This window comes from Xenopus laevis, chromosome 4S, assembly GCF_017654675.1.
Source record: "Xenopus laevis strain J_2021 chromosome 4S, Xenopus_laevis_v10.1, whole genome shotgun sequence".
Lineage (NCBI taxonomy): Eukaryota > Metazoa > Chordata > Amphibia > Anura > Pipidae > Xenopus > Xenopus laevis.
Window position 1 is genome coordinate 74,378,192 of NC_054378.1, and position 15,884 is coordinate 74,394,075.

Here is a 15,884-nt window from a genome sequence, read left to right on the forward strand (position 1 = left end):
TTCACGCTAAGCCTTTCATGTCTGTGCTTATTACTTTCAGGGACCGACTGTATCTGATCCAGATAAAACTTGGCACATTCTTATGAATGGGGCTGTGGGATTTGTGCAGGCCTTGAAAAGATTCTAAGCCAATAGATATTCTTTTGTGGATAAAGGCTAAATTATGATTTTTTTTTGTTTTACATTTTTGGCATGCTTGTTAATTAATATCAGAGGGAAAACATGAAATGGAAAACAAAAACAAGAAAAAGAAAAAATTCCTTTCTATGAGCATATTTCAAGTTTTTTTGGTACATTTTCTTTTGCAGAATATATGTTTATAATGAAATCTATTGTACTTGACTGTCTCATCTCTAGCGTCCAGGAAATGAAAGTGATAAGCAGCTGCACTAACTTGTTTATGCAGAGAAAACCAAAGTACACAAAATGATAAAAGACATTACAGTACATGTCAGAGCTGGGGTGGGGTAACCCGGTACACTAAAGGAATTGAATAGGAGATAAAAAATAGTTGATCCCTAAAGTTGGGGATCTAAGGTTGGCAATTCAAAAACGAAGAGGGTTGACGTTAAATACCCTCTGAGTGAGACGTCGGATACAGAAATGGCTTCCTTTGCCTTTCAATTCTTTACATGTATAAACAGTGTATAGGTTATGTATTTTGGATGGAATATGGTTCCATCCTGAAAAGATGTTTTGCATTTCTATGTTTTATGTTTTTGTATATGTAGTCTGAAAAATAATCTTTGGTCTACAAAATATGTAGAAAAAAAAAATATGAGATCATATACTTGCAGCCTAATACTGCATGTCTCTGTATGGTCAGGCATTCCGCTGTGACCTTAAGCTGAGCAAAAGCAAACATAAGGTAAAAATTTAATTCAATGCTTAATTGATACTAGCCAATGCATGGAAATGTTCTCAAACGTACAGATAATCACATGATCAAAATTTTGACTTTGAGATATCGACTTACCCAGTAAATGTCTGTCCTGCTGGAGTGTGCTCGACCTCATATCCATTTTGTCTTAAAACATCAATTACTGTGTTATTTCCAAGGAAGTGACCTACAAAATATAAAGCAAATATGAAATATAATTTATAGGGGCACATTTACTATTGGTCGAATATCGAGGGTTAATTAACCCTCGATATTCGACCCTCAAAGTAAAATCCTTCGACTTTGAATATCGAAGTCGAAGGATTTACCGCAAATGCTTCGATCGAACGATTCGAAGGATTATAATCCATCGATCGAAGGATTTTCCTTCGATCAAAAAAAGCTTAGAAAGCTTATGGGTAAGGTCCCCATAGGCTAACATTGGTGCTCGATAGGTTTTAGGTGGCAAAGTAGGTAGTCAAAGTTTTTTTTTAAAGAGACAGTACTTCGACTATCGAATGGTCGAATAGCCAAACGATTTTTAGTTCTAAAAAATCGAAGTCGAAGTCGAAGGTCCTTCACTCGAGCTAAGTAAATGTGTCCCATAGTCTAAGGGGTAAATGTAACATAAGTCGCAAGGAGAAAAACATTTTGCAAAAACAGGAATAAAAAATTGCATTTAGCAAAGTAATATTCTTTCTTAGACTGCTATTGCATTGCTAAGTGCATTGTGTACTTTTAAGTAGTACTTGAAGGTGTCGTAATCTTTTGGTGCAAACATAACTTTATGGGGCATATTTATCAAGGGTCGAATTTCGATTTGAAAAAACTTCGAAATTCGAATTCAAAAAATTTCAATTTCAATTTTTTTTGATCGAATAGGTCTGTATTCAGCCGAATTTGAATCGTACAAATCAAATTCGAGTCAAAGTTTTTTTTAGGATTTGATTTCACCAATTGACTCCAAATAGGTTCTAGGAGGTCCCCCATAGGCTAAAACAGCAATTCGGCAGGTTTTAGGTGGCGAATTCGAATTTTTAAAGAGACAGTACATGATAAATTTCAAAATTCAAATGTTTTAATTCTTTGCAAATTCAAATCGATTTTGAACTATTTCTTAGTCTAGGTACACAAAATAACTCAAAATTCAATTTTTTTCATTCGAAAATTCACCTCGAACTTTGATAGGTCAGTAAGCAGTTTTATTATATACACTACACACTGGCGCAAACTATAAAATTTGCAATATTTCTTCCACTGTCGGAAGTGGTTGTTTGAACAAGCTATATTAAAGCTATGTTAAATTTGTGCAAAGTAAAATTTGTTTGTGCAAAGGCATACATTTTCGCATTGCAAATAGTTTTTCCATTACCTACTTTTGTTACATAGCAAAATAAGAGATGTATAACATAATAACAGTTTTATTTTATTGAATGTTCTTTTCTGCTTTCCCTAATTTTCTCGAAACAATCTTTCCTGGGACCATTAGCTTTTATTACAGACATTAAGACACGCTGCGATTCGGGGCGATTAGTCACCCGACGAAAAATCTCCTCTTCTTCAGATGACATCTCCCCGAACTGCCTTTCAACCGCTAGAATGTAAATTGCCGACAGGATGGCACTTGGAGCACTTCATTTTCCGAAGTCGCCCGAAGTTTCCTCGTGAGGCAACTTCGGGCGACTTCAGAAAATGAAGCGCTCCAAGTGCCATGTCACCGCCGATTTACATTCTAGCCAGCGGGAAGGCAGGGGAGGCAGTTCTGGGAGATTAGTCGCCCAGAAGAAGTGGAGATTTGTCACCAGGCTAATTGGACTAATCTCCCTGAATCGCATTGCGTGTCTCTGCCCTAAAGCTGGCCATAGACGAAAAGATCCCCTGACAGCAATCATACGAAAGTTATGTCCGACAAAAGCTGGTGACAGTCTCCCACTGAAAATCATACGATCGGCAATACATGCAGAGATATTATGGGCAGCCGACAGAAATCTTTTAACCTGTCCGATCGACCAAATGACCGATCTCCGCCGGACGAAAAATGTCAGGTCTCTCCCCACACGGTCTGAAAATCATACGAATCCTCGATTCCTACGATCAGATATTCGCGTCTATGGCCAGCTTAAGAGTTGAAATATCAGATATACACTTAGAAACAATTCTACCTCTATCTGACGATTAAGCAGTAAACCTGGTCAATGTTTGGTAAACCCTGTCCTTCAAAGGCACCCAATCAAAATCTTTCAGTCTTTTGTCGATATTGATTGCCTTGCCTCCCTCCTTAACTTTACTGCTGAGTAAAGGTACAGTGGGACCCTTTGGTCAAGTTAACATGCATTCACTTTATAGCTCTACAGTTAGGTGGGTATTCTACTTGCAGATTAATGTAACCAAAAAGGTAAGTGAATTCTCTTGGAGAACTGTATCAACTAAATGTATCTGTTTAGAACAGTTTACAGAGTCGGCGACCCCCCCCAAGCTGCTTTAGAAGGTGAAAAAATTACACTTTACACTTCAATATTAAAAAAAAACGTGATACATAGAAAATAGAAAGTAATTGGAAAAAGGCTTTATTTCTGGTGATCTATCTGAAAACAACTAGTTGTTTGAAGGTGAACAACCACTTTAAAGTAGCCTAAATTTTTAAAGAAAAATAATATGGTATACTTATTAGTCTATAAATGATTGTATTGCTTGGTAGTTTTTTTTTTTAATAAACCCAATTAACTCAAATTAAAAATGTATTCTTTAAAATATTCACACATACAATTTGTCAAATCTTTTTTAGAATGTAAGTGTTCCCTCTCTTAACTTTAATGAAGCCCTTGCTGAATTTTAACTACTTCATTTGTCCATCCATGAAATTTGAGTATGTCATGCCCACTTTCATTTAACTCGGTTTTCTGCATCAATTATGCACAATTAACCTATGGGACAGACATTTTCCTTATTCTGCCTTAGCAGTAAAAGAGGGAGGACTATAGCTGGCCATAGATGTAAAGATTTTTAAAAGATCCAATCATTATCGTGAGACCACGAATATTTCGAAACAACTCTTTAAATGTACGATGTGTCCATCAACTAAAAGACGATTTCTGGCGATATTGCCAGGAAAACTGAAGGGTAGCTGCCTGCTTGGCCCTGCAAACATTAATAGATTGCACTGGGACCGATAAAGATTTTATAACCTGGCCGATCAATTTTCTGACAGATGTCGGAGGAAAAATCGTAAAATGTACGATCGTTCTAATCCCACTAACCGCACGATAATTTCGAAGGATTGGTCGGACTTCCCTGAAATCGGTCGTTCGGCAAGAAAAATCTTTGCGTCTATGGGGAGCTTTAGACTATGATTAGAGTGGACAGTTGAGAATTTGTTGCCCAGATACATTTTTACCTTTCTACTTATATTATTTTGTGGCCACACTAAGTCAGTTTTGCTATGAAGCTCTACAATGCCCCTGTTGTAAACAGCTTTTTTTTTGTATATTAATTTGGCACCCTGCACTTATTTTTGCAAAATGATACCTACATATGCCATAAGCTGTAACACCAGTTTAAGAGCCCAAGGTGTGATATCGGTTCTCTACCAGACCTTAACCTTCTAACTGTATGTTGACAACTCACTTGTAATTGCCAGTCGAAAGGCTGGGCTACACATACCAGACAGCCCACCAGTTATCTTTACATCATAAGAATGATAAAAGAATAGAATGTATAGAAGCACAAAAGGTCCCTCTGGTTGTATTATAACACAGCACAGATTTAACATACAGCTTCCTCACCAAATGACTTGACTTGACTGCTACGGTCTGTACAATGCCCAGACCTGTTATTCTAGATTCATTGTGCTTTCTCTTCCTGGTCCTTCATTGAATAAAACATAAAAGTCACAATACTATTAGCCTAATTTATTGTGACAGATGGTGAAAACACAGGCAAAGGCAAGGTCACTATGTCTCCCACCATGGGAATGTCCTGCAAACAGGGAAGAACAGCTGAAATCTCTGCTCTAAGACACATCCTTTAGTTGGATGAATTGATCACAGTGTATTTTTCTTTTAATAAAGGTAAGGGACCTGTTATCCAGAATGCTTGGGACCTTGAGTTTTCCAGAAAATGGGTCTTTTTGTAATTTGGCTCTCCATACTAAAATATCATTTAAACATAATAGGATTGTTTTGCCACCAGCAAGGATCAATTGTTATTTTGGATCTAGTAAAAGTATTGTTTTATTATGACGGAGAAAAAGGAAATCATTTTAAAAAAAATGTTATATGTAATGTTATGTAATTCAGAGCTTCCTAGATACTTAGTACAGGCAGTGATTATCTCTTTATTTACTTTTCCACATGATTATGTGGGTTTTCCCAAGAGACCTGATTGTTACAATTAATTATTTGCTTATCTCAAAATTGTTACAAAAGTATCTTAGTTGCACCTGGTGGTGCAGTGCGAAGAAAGTCGGGACTTTTCAGTACAAATGTGGGATTGCAGGTTGAGCTGTCAAAAGCAGGACTGTCCCGATGAAACCGGGACATTTGGGAGTTATGCAAATGTATACATTGTTTTCTGCTTCGCAATAATTTCAGTTATCCATCTAGCTAAACTGCCCAATTCAATCCAGATTAATATCCAAAAGCCACCGTTATGTCACAGTTTTGCTTCCTTTAGTCACTGGTGGTAATATTAATTTAGAAATGAGGCAACCCTATGTGATGTGTATACCAGGTCCACCCCGTAAGTCTACTTGCTTTGTAATTTTGTGAAGATCCCTAGCTGTATTTCATACTTATTTTATACATTTAGACTAACAACATATTTAAATAAATATAAATTTTATTTCTGTAGTTTTCACCAGCTACATCCAACTTGATTCTTTTCCTCTGGAACAAAAGGTGACATTTTATACAGCATTTATAAAGAATAGTACATTTGTTAATATGGTGTAGAATATCTCTAATCTTACTACTTACTTGCCTAGCTTTAAACTTCATTGGCCCTGCAGCCCTAATGCCAAACAATGCTTGCATTCTCTAGCACCAAATACTACATTCTCTTTTCACACGATAAACAGTATCACTAGGGATAAAATGTCAGTTCTGTCAATGCTAAGGGACTCTCGCTGAACAGCAACAGTTCTGTAAAAGTATTTTATTTATTATCCACTGTGGGTTTGCACATAAATCCTTAATTGTTTTCTTTCTGCACCATCTTATTTAAATTCATCATAGAAGGCAGGAAACACATTTATACAAAATTACAGACTCATGTTATAATATAATAGATATACTGTTAGTATTTTGGTCTCCATCTCTCAAACAGGACATTATTGTATTATAGAGGGTACAGAGAAGGGCAACTACCGTAAGCTGGTAAATCTTAGCTATGAGGAAAGACTGGCCAAATTGGGGATGTTCACGCTGGAGAAGAGGCGCTTAAGGGGTGATATGATAACTAAGTATAAATATATAAGGGGATCATATAATAATCTCTCTAATGCTTTATTTACCAGTAGGTCTTTCCAGCTGACACAAGGTTACCCATACTGATTAGAAGACAAGAGGTTCCACCTAAATATTCGGAAAGGTTTTTTTTTTTTTACAGTGAGAGCTGTGGAGATGTGGAATTCTCTCCCTGAATCAGGCTAATACATTAGATAGCTTTAAGAAGGGCTTGGATGGCTTTTTAGCAAGTGAGGGAATACAGGGTTATGGGAAATAGCTCATAGTCCAAGTTGATCCAGGGACTAGTCCGATTGCCATTTTGGAGTCAGGAAGGAATTTTTCCCCCTCTAAGGCAAATTGGAGAGGCTTTAGATGTTTTTTTTTGCCTTCCTCTGGATCAACTGGCAGTTAAGCAGATTTAAAAAAAAAAAAAAAACTTGAACCTGATGAACGTGTGCCTTTTTTCAACCAAACTAACTATGTTACTATGTTATGACCCTATGTTTGTTTAATATGAGTTTAATTGTGCAGGGATAGAAAAATGGTGTACCAAACACCCACCATATTTAAGATTCGGCATCTCCCAAGCACTTAGAGAGGTAGAGAGGAGTGAAACAGACAACACTGAGGGGCAGATTTATTAAATCATGACTGTTTCAGGTCAGGCTTTTTGTTGGCAAAAATCCGCAAAAGTCGCAGAAAAAAAACCTGCAACTTTCCAGGGATTTATTATGCGACATAACTGCGACAACTGTGAACATGAAAATACTCCACATAAAACCTGTCTCAATCAAGTTAACAGCAGATGTCCCTTTTACAGCTGGAAGAGCTTTTTTTGTGGTTCTAGAGGTTTTCAGGTGTTTTTGATGCTGGCTTTTGTGCAATAATATGATAAAGTTGCCATTTTTTGCGAATTTTCTGTAACTTTTTCCTGTTCGTGCTTTTAAATTTCTGAACTTTTTATAAATTTCATGACATTTGTGGGTTTTAGAGAAAACCTCTGAAACCACTAGATAAATAGGCCTCCACTTGTTCTAATATCAGATAAGATTGTGGGCAGAGTAGGCAAGCACAAGAGAGGGAGGCAAGCTGTGACAGTTCCCACATATGCATTAGCTTATATTGCTGACCAATTTAATTGTTTGTATGAGCTCTTATAAAACTGATTTAATAAATAATTAAATAAAGAATATATTTCAAATTGTGTTTGGACAAGGAGGAACTTTAATGGGAACTTTTCACAACACCTTCTTTTAATTGAGCTCCAGCTTGTAAGCCCACTCCTCATCCCCATGAATTAAACTACCCAAAATAGTCCTTCTTCCCCGCACCTTGCAAGATGAGCTGGCTGCGTTACTTCTTGTTTCTCATTTGATGGCGTCTTGTTTTTGACGCCGGCACCCGTTTTTGAGGGCAAATTTTTATTTTGACGCTGTCGAATTTTTTCGGGCGTTTTGCGAATTTATTCGCTGGCGGCGAATCGCGCGAATTTGCCGCAAATTCGTGCCTGAAGAATAAATTCGCCCATCACTAGTTATATTGCATTAGATGTTTCAACTTGTACCTTTTATAAATCTGATCTTCAACTCAGTTCACCATTTTATATAAACACAGCAAAAGATGCAATCTAATATAGAGACACAAAATTAAAATGTTTCTACATTCTGCAATAGCAGAAAATAACCTTTTTCGAACAGCTATAACCTAGATCATATACAGTAAGGAATGAAATCGGAATTAAAAAGTGTTAACTTGTTTTTACCTCTCTGTGTTTGTTCCAAACCCAATATGCTAGACTAATCCACCATATTCTTATATAAATATTTGTGGAAAGTAAGGGAATCTAATCGCTGGCTTGCAGGGTGAACATTATTTTTCTAAAGCCAGTATTCTACATTTGAGTATCCTCAGCTATTAAAACATGCTTTTTTTAAAGAAAAAATAAAAAGTGGTTCATTTAAGGATTCGGTTGCTATACTTATAGAACTGCGGCTTTTTCTAAATGTGAACTATTCATTTCACCTTGAAACAACTCCAGGTGGATTAGAAATGTACAGTAATTTCTTATGAAAAGCAAATTTAGCTGAGACATGTAAATGATTTTGAATCGGACAGGATAGGTATAAAACAATATTGTGATTTCAAGATGATTTTTTTCCACAGCATTTAAAAAGTCAAGAGAAACCATGACAATTAAGCAGGCAACATTAAGCATATCACCTCCTGTCCTGATTTGTCAATGGAGATCATCATTTTGTTTGGAAATATGTCTTTTTTTTTTTTAAGGAAAAACAAACTCAGATTTCACTTTTCTGAAAAAAACTGTCATCGGTGGTTTAGGAAACCATTTTAGTAAAAAACAATGGCCATTCAACATTCATCTCTTACAGAGAGAGATTTGCAATGCAACTGGTAATACAGTGCTATAGTATAGTTTAAAAAGTATTTTCACGTTACTGTTTACTTCACTACAGCAACCAGTCATTGTACTAGACCAGATATTTTTAATTAACCTTGTTAGGATATGCATTTAAACAAGGCTTATGTTAACTACTTGCCTTTCTGGTGCACCCTTGTGATCTAAATTTTCTTTATATTTGGGATAAAGACATTCAATCTTGTTCAAACCATTATGTTGATTGATGGGAGGATGAATTATGGATTGCCAGCATGTAACTAGTGTGCTAGTTTAGGTATCTTTCCTCAGCTCTAATGACAGACTGTTAATTACATTCAGCTAAATACTAAGTTATACAGAAATGTATGTTTTTTCTTCATTCACTCTATTTACCCTATGACCAGACTATAGTCAAGCTCCACAGATCATAAGCCGTTCCATGTTCATGAAAGGCCTCTAAACTCTCCATCAAAAAAAAAGGAACATGGAGGCTAAATCAACAGATAAGTCTTTAAAATCATAACCTTCCATGCCAAACCTTCTAATGAACATTAGCAAAGTTGCTATGGAAATTTATATTTCTTGCTTAGACATAAATATATTATAATGTTTACACTATGTAATATAATACCAATCTTGCCTGAAACCTGTATGCTGAATACCCCCTTCCTTTTTCCAACCTAAATATTAACATTGCCCAACAGTTCGGTGCAATAAAAATGGTTTCCTTTTCATAGAACAGTGATATCTCACTTTTCGAAATAGTGGTCTGATTATCCAACATACCACAAGTTAACAGACTGAATTATATAAAAATGATGATGTCATAAAATAGAAGTCTTTAGTCAGATAATATAAAGCTCCTTTAAAGGTGTCTCCAATATGAAAAAGAATGTTTTAAAATTCAAATACCGTATATACTCGCGTATAAGCCGAGATTTTCAGCACCCAAAATGTGCTTGAAAATCCTACCTCGGCTTATACGCGGGTCAGCTGCCTTACCGGTAAATTTGTAGAGATGAATCCCACATGATCCCCCTCCCAGCCGCGAAGAAAGAGCAACAGCGCAAGGAGTGTGTGCGCACGCTGACGTCATCAGCTCAGCGACGTGACAACTCCAGCGCCGGCTGCAGGAACAGTATCCCCGGCTCTCCCCTTCTGCCTGCCAGCATCTCCGGCTGCCCCCTCCCAGCCGCGAAGAAAGAGCAACAGCGCAAGGAGTGTGTGCCCACGCTGACGTCATCAGCTCAGCAACGTGACAACTCCGGCGCTGGCTACAGGAAGCAGTATCCCCGGCTCTCCCCTTCTGCCTGCCAGCATCTCCGGGCTGCCCCTACCCCAGCGATCGCTTAAACTTTGAAGGGGCCCAGCAGCAGAGAGCAGCTTCCCCCTCCCACCCACTAACAACTCTGGGCAGCCTTTGAAGGCGATCAGCGCCTACTACAGGGAGCAGCTTCCTGACTCTCCCCTCCCATTGGAGCAAATTTACCGGTAAGGCAGCTGTCTTCTTAATATATCTATTTCATCTACCAGAGGTTTTTTTTTTTATCATTGTACGATGAATTAATGTTTTAAGCATCATGGCTTGATTTTTAACATTAAACCAACTGTTTGATATTTCTGAGACTTTTCTGAGTTGTGTCTAGGCTTATACGCGAGTCAATACGTTTTTCTGGTTTTCATAGGTAAAATTAGGTACCTCGGCTTATACGCGGGTCGGCTTATACACGAGTATATACGGTACTGAATGCAACCTTCATATAATAAGGCTGTTTAAACAACGCTGGAATTAGTTGTACAGAAACTGCTGGAAAGATTCAGGGTGCGCATCTTCACCATAAAACAACATACATTTAAGTTGCCTGTACTGCTGTATAGAAAGTGCACCCAGCTAGCAGCCATCTGCTAAAAAGGAAGGCTTAGAAACTGAACTTTGACCTGGAGAAAAGGATGTAATAAACAACCACATTTCTGTTCAAAGTGAGGAAACCTTCAATCAATCTAGTCTTTCCCAGCCACTCCCAATGATTCATGGAAGTAATTCAGTGACTGTTATTCCAGGTAAAGTTTTTGACCAGTGACGGTTATGTAATACTGCAGTCTGTAATTCATCATTGCTTACATCATTACAAGAGGTAAATAGGGATATTAGGGGTACCATATTGCAAGAAAGTTTTTCTAAAACGGAAAGTTTTAGGGGCAAATTTACTTACCTCTGAAGTTTTTCCAGCGTTGGCTTCGCTGCACTTCGCCAGGCAAAGTTTTGCCAGGGCGCCGCTAATTCACTAAAATCCGAAGTTGCGCTCAGGGAGGCAAAAAGGTAACGAAGTTGCGCAAGCGTTAATTCATCAAGCAAATCGAAGTTATGATAGCGATGCCTAATTTGCATATGGCGCCAATATAATACATTGTCCTATCAATGTGCCCACTGTATAGTTTAGGTGCGATTTTTTTTCAGCCTATCACCCTTAAAAAAGTAAAAGACGCCAGCGTTTTTGGGACTTAGAAAAAATTTCAACTTTTTTGAAGCAAGCCCTATCTACTCTATTGCACTTCGCCTAGTCTGAGCTGGCGAAGACAAGTCTGGCGCAAAAGGTAACGTTCAGAAAAATGTGCAAGTTAGTGAATTAGCATAGTTCCGTCCCTTCGCCATAGCGCAACTTCGCCTGCCATAAGGGTGCGAAGTAGAGCTAAAGTAGGTCCACTTCACTAGCGAATTTACTCCAGCACCCGTTAGTAACGAAGTGACACCACGCTGGCGAATTGGCGCTAGCATTAACGGCTTCGCACTTTAGTGGATTCACCCCTCAGTTTTAAGGATGAAAGGGTGCTCTGTATCCAGAGGTGTAAGGATACAAAAAGAAGGAGCCAGACAAAACCAGAGGATGCTGGAAATGAGAACACAGCAAGCATCAGCAACCAACAGCGCTTTTTAGGTTAAATGATGAAAGTCATAGCATCCTCCCGATGTAGTGGATAATGTAATTTAATATGATCTGCAGGTTTCTCTGGGAAAGAAAGCAAGAGAGTGGAAAAGGGAGTAGAGATTTAGAGGGCAGTGAAGAAATTACAGAAACACAAAGCTGAGATGGGAAAAGAGAAAGAGGCAGACCACAGAGAGACAGGAAACAAAAACACACTTATTGACTTCAGAGCAAATTGACTATATTTGACTAAAAAGAGAGAAAGAGATGCTGTATATAGTAGCAGAGAAAGACAGACTGAATTTGCAAGAAACTAGAGAGGAGTAAGAGAGAGAGACTAAGACAGGACATAAATTTTGGAGAGGCACAAGAGAGAAGCTATCAATTTAGCAGATATTTGCACTGTATTGCTACCATAACGTCATGGATTGTGCTGTACCTCATGTCTACAATCCCTTGTGGCTTTCAACTGAACACAAACATTCATATGTATACAAGAATGAACACTGCATACACTACTTATTCTTTGAAACAGTGCTTCCAAGCCAAAGCAAGATAGAATTTAAACTGAAAATGCAAGCTGGTGATGCACCATAAGAAATTAGAAGGTGTGTCCATGGGCTGGATGCAGTCATGACAGTCCTGTAGGTGTAGGTACTTACTTATGCCCAAGGTCACATACACAATTAAATAGGGAAGCCATGTTATTGCAATAGGCAGTGCCACCTATCCTGTCTACAGTTCTCATAGGCTAAAACAATTGACTTAAATAAAGATGTTTTTCTTATATATACTGTATATACTGTATATATATATATATATTCATATATATATATATATTTTTCTGGCTTAAAAAGCTGAAGTTGCTACTATATTTTAATGTTACTCTGATGTGTAGGAATCCATTATATTTAATTTTTGTATATGACAGAAGAGTATACTGCAGTACCTATTTGTGATAGTGTTTTTATCTGTTGCAATATTTCACAAAGACATGTAGCATTCCTTTTGACAGCAGTAATTTAGATTAAGTCATTGTAATATCTCTCTCTAATTTGTTTGGCTTGACTTGAAAAAAGACCCAAGGATTTTCAGTAGTAGCAGGAAAAAATAACCCATGCATCATGTATTTAGGCTGTAATTCTTCTCTGTTATATAAACCCTTTGGCATTCAATCTAGAGATTGCTTCCAGTCTGTGAAACCTTTCTCACAGCCAAGTCTGGGCAGGAAACAAAACACTTTTCATTGAGGCCAATTAGCTCTAAAAACATCAAAAATAGGGGAAAAATCATTAAAGTCCGGAACAGTCAAAAAATGAAAGACTTTGCCTTTGTGATGTGTTTCCTTAAAGATTTTCATTGTAGAAAAAGGTCCAAGTTTTAACAACTACAGCCAACAGGCAGAACAGACAAAGAGTAAAGAAAATTACTGGTTGGGTTGAAAGGTGGGTCAAGGATGTCAGCAAAAGGTCTCCTGGTTCACCAACTCTAAGTTCAGAGGTGAAAGCTCCTTTGGGAAAACCATGGAAATTTCAGTGCTGTTGCTTAAAGAGAGGGCCTCATTTACTAGGCAACATGTACACACAAGCATCTCAGATCATTTCCCTGCTATAGCTGCTGTTCATGTGTAGTTACTGCTGTTGTTCATATACTCTCAAACACCTTCTACCAGCTGTCATACACCTGTTCACTTCTTTATTTATCATCTCATTTCATTATATAATGCAATGAATTTATGCTCTGTGCATTTTTTTCTCCAGTGAAAAAGACCCAACATACAGTATGGTATGGATGAAATCCCTGATACATCACCCACTGTGAACACTGCATCTGTAAATGCACTATATATATTCCCCCTCTATGCAGAGAAGTCTTCTCACTCTGGAGAATTATAATAGATAACATCAATGCCAAAGTGCCTCAAAAAGCAAAGAAAGCTTTGCCATGCAGAGGCCCATAGAAAGGCATGTTAACTGCTGTTGTTTTTTTGCCAAATGGCAGTGACCAAAAGGACCTTTGTGTCATCAGTAGTGATGGGTGAATCTGTGCCGAAACTCCAAAAAATTTGACACGATCAACAATTTTTATACACGCGACTATTTGGTCCAAAATGCATTAAAGTCAATGGGTGTCTGAATAATTTTGATGCACGCCAAATTTCATGCACGACACACAGATATTTCACCGGCGACTTGTTGCGGCAGTTTCATGAATTAATTTGCTTGCGGCTAAACACAGAAATTTGCCGCAAATTTGCCGCAAATTTGTGTCTAACAAATTTATTCGCCCAATACTAGTCATCAGCCTTAGCATTTCAATCCTTTGGAGCTTGTAAATTCATATTGCATTTTGATATTGCATATTAATAAGAAACCCCACATTTCAAGCACTGGGTGAAACTGAGAAATATCAAATACAGGTGACAAAGACTTTATGTCACTCTTAAATTATATAGCACTGCCACAAAAGCTTGTTAAAAAAAACCAAGCTTGCCAGATCTTTTATAAATATACTACCTGGCAAAATAAATGTCAGGAAAAACAGAAGCTTAATGGATTCATGTCTGCTTATGCTATCTCATATGATATGAAAATAAATGTATATACGTATCCATTCAGGTAGTGTCTTTATAAAAGAACAGTAGCCTCAGTAGCCTCAATTCAGAATACAGAATAACCTGATCTTTACAACATACGTTTTTAAAAGGCTGGGGTTGTGTCAGGGAGTAAACTTCAAGAAAAGATCAGGACTTCAAGTTGAAGAAGTACAATTCAACCAGTGTTGGCACATATTTAGTATGCACACTGTTTGCAATGAGTGTAATTCTAGAATACATGAACCTGAGGCATAAACTTGCCCCAGAACAGGCATCACATAACAGACTCGCTCAGCCCAAGAATAAATTCCCTTTACATCAAGACCCAAAATAGACACATATGTCAACAGATTTAGAATATCATTTCAGGCTGTATCCCCCTTTCATTAGATGCAGGTGGTAGATACCCCCAAAACGTGCTTATTTAGTTTAATATCCCTGTTATGGAGTTGATGCAGTTTCAGACCACAATTACCAGAATACTAAGAGTGTTTTCAGTGGGTGTATTAACCAAATGTAAATCCTTCCAGATGGCAGAATGGAACTCTAGGCAGATTGATCGCTGACATCTTCACAAGAAATACAGTTTAAAAAAAAAATAAAAGCACTGCTAAAGACACACTTCTGTTGGTGGATTACCTGCAGTCCATAAAAAAACATTTGGCTTCAATCTAATGGTGATTTATTAATTCAGCTGCTGTTGATCCATCAGCAAATGGAAGCTTTTTCATCTACCCATTTTTAATTTTGGAACAAATGGTTGATTAACAAAGATATTGTCAATTGTTCTATTAAAAAGACGACATATATCATATATTCAATATCTCATAAAGTATGTTTAATATATAGTACTCCTTTTTAACACTGCAGTCAGCTTCATAGTTACTGGTTCAACTTGTGGCAACAAGAATCTGGATGCTTTCGTGATTATTGTGCCTAAACTGTGCAAAATAAGTTTTAGCACTTACTAAGGCTAGTAGAGATGATGGCAATTACTGGAAACTGGATTACTAAACTAGGTAAAAGTTTCTACATTTCTATTAACCCATGGCTACCAGTCAGCAGCTAGCATTTATTGGTTTGTCTGTTTGAAAAAACATTTGATTGAATACTTATGGGTTACTACATGTGCAGAAAATATGATACTTTTTATTATATCATCCCATGAATTCGTAATGCTATATTTTGATTGCTGGTTGATTGGTTCTTCTTAATTGAAAACTTTAATAAAGGTCTGCAATTAAATAAATGACCCTAGTATTATAGATAGGTTCCATAGTTACATAGTTAGTCAGTTACATAGTTAAATTGGGTTGAAAAAAGACAAAGTCCATCAAGTTCAACCCCTCCAAATGAAAACCCAGAATCCATACACACACCCTATCATACATAAATTATATATACCCATACCTATAGTAACTATAGAGTTTAGTATCACAATAGCCTTTGATATTATGTCTGTCCAAAAAATCATCCAAGCCATTCTTAAAGGCATTAACTGAATCAGCATCACAACATCACCTGGCAGTGCATTCCACAACCTCACTGTCCTGATGGTGAAGAACCACCTATGTTGCTTCAAATGAAAGTTCTTTTCTTCTAGTCTAAAGGGATGGCCTCTGGTACTGTGATCCACTTTATG

The 15,884-nt window shown here is 37.3% G+C and overlaps 1 protein-coding gene across 1 annotated transcript in view; it reads right to left on the reverse strand.

The window, feature by feature from the left end:
• Nucleotides 1–15,884, reverse strand: part of trabd2b.S (Trab domain containing 2B S homeolog) — a 167,462-nt gene that overhangs the window by 28,305 nt on the left and 123,273 nt on the right. Inside the window, exon 5 of the mRNA XM_018260873.2 lies at nucleotides 977–1,067. Within this exon, the coding sequence (XP_018116362.1) occupies nucleotides 977–1,067 (91 nt within the window). The remainder of the gene's footprint in view (nucleotides 1–976; nucleotides 1,068–15,884) is intronic.